At 37.8% G+C, this 12,210-nt stretch overlaps 1 protein-coding gene across 3 annotated transcripts in view; it reads right to left on the bottom strand.

The window, feature by feature from the left end:
* The window catches only part of slc24a3 (solute carrier family 24 member 3), a 239,234-nt gene that overhangs the window by 3,797 nt on the left and 223,227 nt on the right, over positions 1 to 12,210 (bottom strand). For all 3 annotated transcript variants that reach the window (XM_048204955.1, XM_048204954.1, XM_048204953.1), the window contains 13 exons: positions 8,146 to 8,220; positions 7,718 to 7,802; positions 7,512 to 7,615; positions 5,068 to 5,142; positions 4,136 to 4,161; positions 3,980 to 4,033; positions 3,718 to 3,845; positions 3,474 to 3,634; positions 2,642 to 2,912; positions 2,313 to 2,479; positions 2,109 to 2,223; positions 754 to 866; positions 11 to 76 (listed from right to left, as the gene is read on the bottom strand). In XM_048204955.1, coding sequence (XP_048060912.1) covers positions 11 to 76; positions 754 to 866; positions 2,109 to 2,223; positions 2,313 to 2,479; positions 2,642 to 2,912; positions 3,474 to 3,634; positions 3,718 to 3,845; positions 3,980 to 4,033; positions 4,136 to 4,161; positions 5,068 to 5,142; positions 7,512 to 7,615; positions 7,718 to 7,802; positions 8,146 to 8,220 — 1,440 coding nt within the window. The remainder of the gene's footprint in view (positions 1 to 10; positions 77 to 753; positions 867 to 2,108; positions 2,224 to 2,312; positions 2,480 to 2,641; positions 2,913 to 3,473; positions 3,635 to 3,717; positions 3,846 to 3,979; positions 4,034 to 4,135; positions 4,162 to 5,067; positions 5,143 to 7,511; positions 7,616 to 7,717; positions 7,803 to 8,145; positions 8,221 to 12,210) is intronic.

Genomic DNA, 12,210 nt, shown 5'->3' with positions numbered 1-12,210 from the left:
TCTCGCATACCGTGAGAAACACAGATGCCAGCAGCAGCCCAACCGAGAAGATCAGGCCTTTGCTGTTTAGGTGAATCTGAGAAGAGATGCATAAAAATGATTTAGAACTTGCACTTATAAAATGTTGCCAAATGGTTTCAAACAAAGCCCTATGTTTATTCTACCACGACTCAATGTGTTTTCACTTTAGATCAGAGGTAGACAAACATGTACACAGACCCAAAATTGGCTCATTTCTTTCAACCTGCAATTGTTTTCCAGTTGTCTACTTCCTCTCACGTGACTAATGCAAATATTTTGCATTTATCATTATCATCCGATATTAGATATTTAATTGCTTATGCTCATTTCCTCTATTTTTATGTTTAGTTTATGTCTGTCATCATGTAACGTTCATTTAAAGTTAGTCTTTAAAAAGACTCAATATCCAATATGCATTGTTCATATTGTACATTATAATGCTGGGATGCCTAAAATCACTTGTAGCATTTAAAATAATTGATTTCCAGGTTTTTTTTCTTTTCTAGAATTTATTTAGTCAAAAAAATAGTATATAGCAACTATAAGCCATTTATTGATTATTGGCTATAGTAACAAAAATGATCAGTCTCTGTGCATCACTAATGTTTACACAATTTCCAGTTTAAAGGTAATAACTAATCAAACAATACTGATTTTTCATTTGGTCTCTGTCAATGCTCTTACCAAATGAATCATTAAACAATAATGACGATTACAACATTTTCCACTTACTGTGGAACCGTAGTCGATGGCCAAAGTCTGGAGGGTCCAGGGCAGACCAAGCCCTATCAGGATATCAAACACATTACTACCAATGGAGTTGGACACAGCCATGTCACCCATTCCTGAAAAAAGATTGAGAGACGGTTTAAAGGCTGAACATATTAAGACTATAATCTACAAACAATTTCATATCTGCTCCAGTCTTAAAGGGGAATTTACTGCTGACAAATAAAACTTGGCTGTCTATGCAGTAGAAACACTTTTTTTTATTATTATTGTTGCTAGGGTACATGACTATAGAAAACAGAGAAAAGGGCTGTGGTGTTCCATTTGCCAAAAACTTCAACACCCATAATGCATTTTGATTTTGACACCCTTTATCGATCTGGGGTGCATTTCCCAAAAGCATCGTTAGCCAACTATGGTTGCAAGTTCCGTTGAACTGTGTTGTTAAAGGGTTAGTTCACCCAAAAATGAAAATTCTGTCATTTATTACTCACCCTCACGCCGTTCCACACCCGTAAGACCTTGATGGCCGATTTCAAAACAATGCTTCAGGAAGCATCGGAGCAGAGATGAATCAGTGTGTCGAATCTGCTGTTCGGAGCACCAAAGTCACGTGATTTCAGCCGTTGGCAGTTTGACACGCGATCTGAATCATGACTCGACACACTGATTCATTTGTGCTCCGATGCTTCCTGAAGCAGTGTTTTGAAATCGGCCATCACTAAATAAGTCGTTATTTTGTTTTTTTGCCGCTCCAAAAATATCCTTGTCGCTTTATAATATTAATATTGAACCACTGTACTCACATGAACCGATTTAAATATGTTTTTAGTACCTTTATGGATCTTGAGAGAGGAAGTGTCCATTGCTCCCTATGGAGGCCTCACGGAGCTATCGGATTTCAACTAAAATATCTTAATTTGTGTTCTGAAGATTAACGAAGGTCTTACGGGTGTGGAACGGCATGAGGGTGAGTAATAAATGACAGAATTTTCATTTTTGGGTGAACTAACCCTTTAACGTTAGAACTAGCGAACATAATTGGCTTCAGGAAACGCACCCCTAACTGTCCAGGGGCGGGAATACAAAAGTTCTGAATTTTAACAAAGTCTGGCAAAAGTCTGCCAGCTTTGTATTGTTATAATGCTGGTAGTAAATGTAAATGAACAATATGTCCCTTATTTATTCGTTAGTGCAAAAAAAAAAAAAAGTCAAACTGTAACAATACAAAGCTGGCTGAAAATTCGCAAACTTATTCTTTAACAACCTCTTCCTGGCAAAGCAAACTGACTATTTTATTCTGGGAATGAGCGTAAATAATAATGCTAAAGCTTGAAGAAATAATCATTCATTTCTACCTTGCCGTGCCACAATTAGACTGGCCAAACAGTCAGGAACGCTGGTGCCAGCGGCCAAGAAAGTGATGCCCATAATGACATCAGGGATGCCCATAGTGTAACCGATCACTGTGACCTGCCACAAAAGTGTCAACAGGTCACTGAACGATTCTAAAAAAGCAGTTTAAGAATTTATAAAATGAATATTTCTGTGGAAAGACTTACCATCCACACCATGATGTAAGAGAAGAAAGCGATCCAGAGAGTGGAAGAGATGAACGAGACCATATACCAGCGCTCCCAACGAGGGGTGGCACAGTTGGGAACGGTGCAGAACAGCAGCAGACTCAGTGGCCAGGCCAGCAGCCACTTTAACTTATTAAAGCCCCCACCTGCACAAGATCAGGAGTCATTAGTCTTACAGTACACTTCCTGTCATGGACAGTTATTAGACAGCTATTTCTAGGGGTTGAACCTAGAACCTAAAACCTAAAACCTTACAAAAAAAGATTTTCTTAATCAGTATTTTCATCAATCGTTACTAATCAATGTACCGGGGCAGCGGTATGGTACAAAGGGTCCTTCGTTGTCATCTTCCTCCTCTTCCTCCTCATCATTCTCATTGTTTTCATTGTCCTCGTTTTCGTTTTCGGTGTCAGTGCCAGCTTCAGCTCCTCCCCTGTCGTCATCATGGTGACCTCCCTTACGCCCATTCAGGCCTCGGTCCGGTCCTGCCAGCCCATTCTCCACCCCACGCTTTCCTGGGATTTTTACGGTCACCTCTGAGTCCCCGTTACTGAACCGACTGTTTATCAGACGCTGCCTCTGCAAACACACACACATATTAGTCAAGAGTATCTAAATAGAACAGCTGCAATGAATAACCCCTTAAGGTAAATACAACTTTATTTTTCACAATTCTGTGAGATTTAATTAAATTTCTTATTTTAAAGGGTTAGTTCACCCAAAAATGTCGGTCCCCTAAATCAAGTTGTTATTTTGTTTTTTTTGGCGCACAAAAAGCATTCTTGTCGCTTCATAACATTAAGGTTGAACCACTGTAGTCATGAACTGTTTTAATTATGTCTTTAGTAGCTTTCTGGGCATCTGAAAGTGTTAATTATCTCGCTGGCAATGGAGGCCTCACTGAGCCATCGGATCTTATTTTATAAAAAATATCTTAATTTGTGTTCTAAAGATGAACAAAGGTCTCACGGGTGTGGAACGACATGAGCGTGAGTAATTAATGACAGAATTTTTATTTTTGGGTGAACTAACCCTTTTTAATACACTTCTAGGTATGGGGTATGTAGGTATGTATCTATTCTGTGTTTGAAATAACTGTATTTGTGAAAGTGTGCAGATGCGTGTGTTCGTGTGACTGACCTCTGTAATGAGCATTCTGGAGGCCATCGTGAGGCGTGTGCGAGGGGAGAAGTGGCTGGTTATCATGATTCTCATTCCAGCCTCAGAGAAGGACAGCTGATGAGGGTATGCAGACAAGAGTTCGTCCACCATCAGCACTGATGGCTTCCTGTGGAAATTTGCTAAGAACAGCAATGCAGAAATTTAGATAGCACACCAAGCAGTTGTACACACGATTCATATAAAACAGGCCTGCATGCATTACCTTTCTTAAGCAGCACGACAGTGGCGTCGCACCCATCGTCGATGTCTGTGTTACTGGCTGTGCCGTTACCTAGGTTTGCTGAGTTCTTTTTCCGCCGTTCGATGTAATGAACCACCCGCGAGTTAAATCTGATTAACACGAAGGAAGGAGAGTTAATAAAATCAGCAGTGATGTGATTTACTGATGTGGAGTAGATATGAATAGCAATGAATCTATGTAATAATGAAACATTTCCATGGCAATAGAATAAAGGATAACTTACTTCATTAATATAATGTAAAATAGGTAGAGCACTATTAGGGTGAGCGATTCATACCTGAAAAGAAATAAATTAGCGTAAATGAATGAATACATAACAGAATATGAAACAAATGTAATATGAAAAATGAAGAGAGTGTAACAGCAGCGTTTATCTTACCATGTCACCTTCTCATCATAGATGAACTAGAAAAAAAAAAACAGCAAAAGTAAAATTAGACAAATATTGCCATGCCAAATTCCTTCAAACATTTCAGAAACGGTGCATATTACCACTAGAGGGCAGGATGATCTTACTGTACTATGGGTCCTAAGCATCTAATGCATAAAATAGCATTTCTGTAATGCTTTATTTAATTTTTGCTTAATCCAACTCAATCTTTGAATAAATATAATATAATTAATATACATTATTACAAATATTTTTTATCAGCATGATAAGTAAACATTTTCAAAATGTATAAAATAAATTACAGGTAAGTGTTATATATAAATATATTATATTTTGTGTATGTATTTTTCAAATGTATTTGTTTAATTATATATTTTAATTATTATAAATCACATTATTAGCATAATTTTAGCAAAAATTCGACAATAACTGTTTATTTTTAGGTTTATATTTTGATTTCTATATTTTCAACATGGTCTTAAGACATTTGGACACCACTGAATATGTATGACATATACATGAATACAAACTAAATAGAAAAAAAAAAAACATGGATATCATACAGATATACAACCATTTACTGTAAGTAATTGGAAGAGACATATCACCCCTTCCCCAAAAAGTCCATGTTTCAGTTTGTAACAGTATAAACTTTTACAATACAGTTTGTACTTTCAGTGAATACAATTTTTAATAAGGTGCTCTGAGCAGCATCTCTGTTACTCTGTGTCCTGTGTACTATTAATCGGTGTTTGTTGTTCCTCTACACTGGGAACACATGCAGAGAGTGTGGGCAAATATGAGTCCTGTGCTGCCGGCCACGGGCCCCACGGGAGAGCCACTTGCTTCTCCTCTCCTGCTGCGCGAGGAGGCCCATAGGCATCATGGGAGCATGAAAAGCCACTTAGAGTTCTACTCACCACGATCAGAGTGGTCACTGAGATGGTGTAGTACACAGAGTCTCTCATTAACGTCCAACACGAGAGCCGTACTGCCTGCATCGATGGGAGAGAGGATGGATGAGAGAGAGAAAAGTAATGAAGAGACAGTTAACACACACACACCCTCAAGGGGAAGGGTTCAATGGAGTGTGGAGCAAGTGTCAAAGCAGTACAACTCTTATATTACATTACATTGACAAGTAAATATTTAAATGATTTTCTTCCACCATCCATCTTGAACAAGTGCTTTTGATGTGGTGACAGAAATCATAAAACACCTAGAGCAGGTTGTCCATATTACAGGACACTGATTATACATGGGACAGTATCATGATTTTGAAATGAACTTCCAAAAATAATTATTTGTATTTTTGGTACTGATACTGCATGATGATAATTGTACAGAGTTTAGTTTGTCTCTTTTCCACACAATAAAACTGCATGTTTTTTTTTTTTTTTTTTTTCATTCATGGACTCATGCAAACCCGGTATTAAAGGATTTTAAAATGTGCTTGTCATGCCTTTACATCTTACATAATGTGTAATCTGTGACTATTTCATGATTTTTTTTAAAAGTTGGGTAGTCTTGGTTTACAAACTTTAGAATTAAGGTGCGTGAAATGGAAGTAAGCGAAGGAAATGATTGAAGTAGGAACCATATATGGACATGACATCCTGTACCGAATCCAGCTGATTGAACCATGTAAAGTAACCCATATTGAATGTGCCATGTTTTGTAGGGCAATCCTTCCATAAAAAGCATTGATCTACGTCAGAGCACCGAAAGTAATGCGCCATCACTCACGCCAGCACAGCTTAACTTACACCACAGGTGACACTCTTTGCTTTGTGTTTCCATGGCAACCAGAAGCTCTATTGTTGCAGATGTGTTTCCCCCCCCCTTGACTCTGATGGACTCCATACGTAAGTGTGCAAGTGTCTTACGGCCTTGTGCCATTTTTGGGAATGATTCACTGACATAACTAATACAGGATGCTAATTTTGTTTTTTTTTTGTTTTTTTAAAAGAGCTTATATTCTATATAAGCAATAACATTATTTATAATATAGTAAATGTTCAAAATAAAGTTATTTACTTACAGGTTAATAATTATTAATGTTTGTTTTATTTTATTATGGAAAAGAGGATAAGAAGATAAACAATTGTGTATGCATATGTGTGTGACACTACACTTTTCTAAGATCTATCAGACTACCCAGAATGCCTCTCTTCCACTGCCAGATGGTGACTGGAGAAAGACTGGGAGAGGAAAAAACTATTAAGCAGTTTCCCATGCTTGTGCAAAGAAAGATATAACCTCATATCCTCTTTTCTTTAACATAGTAAAGATCTCAGGAGGTTAAACCGAAGCAGCGTGAATGACTGAATGAAGTGGAAAGCAAAGAGGACAGGATGGAAAAGGGAAAAAAAGCAACTTTACAGCTAACATGGCTGACCTCATCAGCTACTCTCAGTGACCCCTGAGAATTGTCTGCTCACTTCTCACTGTCAGTCGGCACTAAGTAATGGCTTTTTTTTAGGGCAGAGGTTTAGAGGGGAGATGCACAGGTCACCTCATTCATCTCTAAGTCGCGCTCTCACAGATGCTGAGAATTCATAATGCTTGCTCAGTACATTTATGTCGTTCTAAAGGAAAACAATGTCTTACTGGCAATGCGTAGACACTGTATTAAATAAAGATGTAAACAGGGTTGGGGAAGCTACAGTACTATGAATATAACTATAACGTTACATAATACAGTCTTCTAATTTGGGTTCAAAAGATAAATTTACACTAAAGAAACCTAATTTATATAATTGATTAAAAAACATAGTGATGAACGCTAGCATTTAACAAAATATTTTGCTGCAAGCAAGAAGTCACAGAGCTGAAACCAAAGTGAATCAGTGAACTGTTAGAACTAGTTCTTTTATCAGTTCACTAATATGACTTGGGTTTCCCTAAAGTTTATTTAAATTATAATTATTTCATTATTAAATGACAGTTCATTTAAATTAGTTATAAATAGGGCTGGGCGATATATCGCATACGATTGTCACGCGCATTTCATCAGTAAAGCCGGTTCCCTGATTACCACTAAATCGCCATCACCTGCTTTCAAATGGAGCGGCATTTAATAGACAGAGCCGTAGATCACTGACAAGCTACGCAATATCGCGTTCATATCGCAGATGAATCGCCTTCCATAATGAACGCGATATTGCGTAGCTTGTCAGTGAACTACAGCTCTGTCTATTAAATGCCGCTCCATTTGAAAGCAGGTGATGGCGATTTAGCGGTAATCAGGGAATTACTGACGAAATGCGTGTGACAATCGCATGCGATATATCGCCCAGCCCTAGTTATAAACATTACCTAAAACAGTTTTTGGGTGTGTGTTAATATGTAAAGTAATGAGCACCTGTGCAGTAAAGATCCCACACACTCCGATGATGCAGAGGATATTGAAGACAGCAGAGCCTACGATTGTGCCCACTCCCACATCTCCTTTGGTGATAAATACACCTGCGCAGACACGACTGGGTGGTTTACAAAGGGTCTATGTTCAAATGTGAGAGGTACTTTTTTTCCAAAGGCAGGCTGTGTTCGGATAAGCCAGACGTTTACCTATGACTGAGGTGAAGAGTTCAGGGGCTGAACTTCCTGCTGCCATGAACGTGGCTCCTGCTACATCCTCGCTTAGTTGGAAGCGCTACAACATGTTAACACACAGACAGAAAGAGAGACACAAAAGATGAAAAGAGAAATTTGGACCAAAAAGAATGGCAAAAATACTGACTGATCTGAAACACGTTTCTTGAACACGCCTCCCATCTGCCATTGGTCAGAATATAGAAATATTTAATTAATAATAATATATTTAACATTAAAAACGTATATTAAAAATATGATTTAACATACAATTAACAATTAAAATAGCTTAAACTAGACATTTAATTAATATATTTTGAATAGCTTTAAAATAGCTTAGACTGGGACAGGTTTCACGAAGATTTATCGGTTGTAGAACACTAGCTACGACATGAATGTCTTACCTCACATATCTTCTCCAGAGAGGGCACAAAGTAGTCATCACACACCAGTGCCAGTGCGTAAAACATATACATGGCCTTTATAGAGAGAGAGAGAATGAACACAAAATTAGTTTCCACTTCAAGCTCATACCTTCCTTTTGAAAGTCCAAGACCTAAACTATGGTCTGTTCCTCAATCAGCTATGACATTCGGCTACCACTAATTAAATTATGGTGCTTTTTGTGATTTTCAAGATTTATACCAGTAGTTCTCAACCAGGGGTCTGGTCTGGGGCCCACTAGGAGGCCTCAGCAAACTTCCAAAGGGGCCTCAAGATGGCCCACAATAAGGCAAAACAAGAACTGTTTTTATTAGACGTTATTAGAAAAATCATATAAATTAAAAAAAAATATGAAACTGGCCATTTTTATAATAAATATAAATGTTTCTGGTTATGCCAAAGTGTAAAACATTTTATGGGGCCAAAATTTTGAGTACAAAATGTTTTTAAAAATTTGAAAGTCATGGGGGTTTGTAATGGTTCGAAATGGTTGAGAACTGCTGCATTACACAGGAAAGAGCAGTCAGGATATTTTATTCAAAACTTCACCTTTAGTGTGTCTACAGAAGTAAGAAAAGCATATGCATTCGGAAAGACAGGTGAGAAAATCATAATAGTGTAGAAATAGTGTAGAAATGCCACATCTGATGAAGCCTCTGTAAGTTCACATTACATAAGAAGGTAAAAAATATATATATAAAAAAATCAGACTCCAGAAGCCACTGAAAAGAGTGCATGAAATTTGTGCAAAGCGAAATTCTTCCGTGCGGGCACATTTGAGTACATGAGTGTCAACGCCATTAAACTCTGTTATTCTCAGAGCAATCTGCCCTCCAGTGGGATGGCCGTCTACTGGGACTATTCAGACCTTTTCTTAGAAAGTGTCCCGATGACAGAAAGGCACTGATGGAAGCTTGTGCCCTTTACAGAGTGAGGGGGTTCAAAGTTTATTTGTCTCAAACTCATTAGGGATGAAATTGATGGTTTTTTGCATAAAAAAAGCTGTGTGCGGTGGATTAGTTGCTCCAACATCTGCTGGGTGTGAATCGCAGATGCCATGGTCCCTCTACATGCAACACACAATATGCATGCACTGTTGCGTACGTATGCACATACCATCAAACATACTAAAAACATGAACATTCCTATAGCTCAAGCTGTAGAGCATGGCACCAGCAATCATGGATTTGACACCCACAGAAAGGCAAAAACATATAGAAATATATACTGTATACCTTATAAGTTAAATGTAAGTCTCTTTGGATTAAAACGTTTGCCAAATGCATAAACGTGACCCTGGACCACAAAAGTATTTTTATGGGTCAAAATGATTGATTTTTCTTTTATGTGAAAAATCATTAGGATATTAAGTAAAGGTCATGTTCCATTAAGATATTTGGTAACACTTTAGTATGGGGAATACATATTCACTGTTAACTATGACTTTTTCCTCAATAAACTCCTAATTTACTGCTTATTAATAATTAGTAAGTTAGTAGTTAAAGGGTTAGTTCTCCCAAAAATTAAAATAATGTAATTTATTACTCACCTTCATGTCGTTCTACACCCGTAAGACCTTCGTTCATCTTCGGAACACAAATTAAGATATTGTTGATGAAATCCGATGGCTCGGTGTGAGGCCTCTATTGTCAGCAATGTTACTGCACAAAAAATATTCTTGTCGCTTTATAATATTAAGATAGAACCACTGAACTCACATAACTGTTTCAAATATGTTTTTAGTACCTTTATGGATCTTGAGAGGTGCAGTAACTTTGCTGGCCTCACTGAGCCATCGGATTTCATCAACAACATCTTAATTTGTGTTCCAAAGATGAACAAAGGTCTTATGGGTGTGGAACGACATGAGGGTGAGTAATAAATTACATTATTTTCATTTTTGTGTGAACTAACTTTTAAAGGGATAGTTCACCCAAAAATGAAAATGTGATGTTTTTCTGCTTACCCCCAGGGCATCCAAGATGTAGGTGACTTTGTTTCTTCAGTAGAACACAAATGATGATTTTTAACTCCAACCGTTGCCGTCTGACAGTCTTATAATGCGAGTGAATGGTAACACAATTTATAAGAGTGAAAAAATATGCTTAGACAAATCCAAATTAAACCCTGCGGCTCGTGACGGCACATTGATGTCCTAAGACATGAAACGATCGGTTTGTGCAAGAAACCGCACATTATTTATATCATTTTTTACCTCTAATACACCACTATGTCCAACTGCGTTCAGCACTCGCTTAGTGAGGTCTGATCGCGCTCTGACAGCGGAAGTGATGTCTAGCACTCATTGAAGTATATGCGCGAGACATCACTGCCGCTGTCAGAGCGCGATCAGACCTCACTAACCGAGTGTTGAACGCAGTTGGACATAGTGGTGTATTAGAGGTAAAAAATCGTGCACAAACCGATCGTTTCGTGCATCAATGTGTCGTCACGAGCCGCAGGGTTTAATTTGGATTTGTCTATGCACATTTTTTGACTCTTATAAATTGTGTTACCATTCACTCGCATTATAAGACTGTCAGACGGCAATGGTTGGAGTTAAAAATCATCATTTGTGTTCTACTGAAGAAACAAAGTCACCTACATCTTGGATGCCCTGGGGGTAAGCAGATAAACATCAAATTTTCATTTTTGGGTGAACTATCCCTTTAAAGTTTAGGTATTGGGTAGGATTAAGAATGTAGAATAAGGTCATGCAGAATAAGGCATTAAATGTGCTTAATAAGTATTAATAAACAGCCAATATTAGTAATATGCATGCTAATAAGCACCTCGTTAAAAGACCCTAAAATACCAGATACCAGATATTTTGTAAATTTCCTACCGTAAATATATCAAAAATGTATTTTTGAGTGGATATGCATTGCTAAGAACTTAATATGGAAGGACAACTTTAAAGGGCACCTATTATGCAAAATTCACTTTTACATGGTGTTTGACCATAAATGTGTGTTGGCAGTGTGTGAGCAAAACCACCCTAGAATGAGAAAAATCCACCCAGTGGTTTTTTTACAATCTCAATAATTCATAAGCACTGTCTCAGAACGCCCTGTTCTAAAATTGCTCTCACTGTGACGTAGAATTGCGCTAAGCCCCACCCACGTGGTTTGATTGACAATCTGGTTTTGGCATAGACCCCGACCTCGGTGATCTGTCAACCATCCTCCATTGTTTCAACGACAGCCGGTAATGTCTCCTAAGAAACATAAGTGTTCTGTTGTGGGATGTAATAATGAACATAGTAGTTTTCACTTACTTCCGACATCAGAGCCACTGAAAACGCAGTGGATGGATTTTATTTTAGAAGGAAAGGCGCCACTCAAAATTCCAAAATACGTTTATGTTTGCGCGAATCATTTTTTGACTGACTGTTTTGAGATTCAAAGCAGGTCTTGCTTCAAAGTTAATCCTCAAGTGTGGATTGTTGCCTATTGTTCGCGATCCAACGTCACTTCCAGAAGAAGTAAGTGTATTTAATGTTTTTTGAGCAAATAGTCATTTCAGTCGATGTCAGCCAATTCAATAACAAATGCGTCTAAAGTTGTTGTCGTCGTGGTAGAATGTCTGTGTATATAATTTAAACCTTGTTTGTATAGTGTGTATCCACACGTATATATATATTTTTTTTAAAGATATTGTATTAAAAACTGTGTATGTTTACTTAGCAAACGTTATCACAGTATTTGTGTTTGTAGTTTCAAAAAATTGCGCGAACGTTATCACAGTGTGGCTGTGTGTGTGTGTGTGTGTGTTGCACATCCATAATTGCAAAGGGGACGCGATTAAAACTCTATAAGTACATAAATGTATCAAATAACCATTCAGAGACGTCCGGCTCCATTCTCAATTGTGTTTCTTCTGCCGGAGTCTCTTCATCATCTGGGTCTGATTCCGGTTCAAACATGTACGGCTGAATGCCATACAAAACAGCGGGTCTCTCACTCTCAGCCATTCTGCTTCTACCGACTGTTTATTGCCATAGGTATGCAAGTTACGCCTTCATC

This window comes from Megalobrama amblycephala, linkage group LG10, assembly GCF_018812025.1.
Source record: "Megalobrama amblycephala isolate DHTTF-2021 linkage group LG10, ASM1881202v1, whole genome shotgun sequence".
In the NCBI taxonomy this organism is placed as follows: domain Eukaryota; kingdom Metazoa; phylum Chordata; class Actinopteri; order Cypriniformes; family Xenocyprididae; genus Megalobrama; species Megalobrama amblycephala.
The sequence above is the reverse complement of the archived record's forward strand: the minus strand, read 5'-3'. Positions and strand labels throughout refer to the sequence as shown.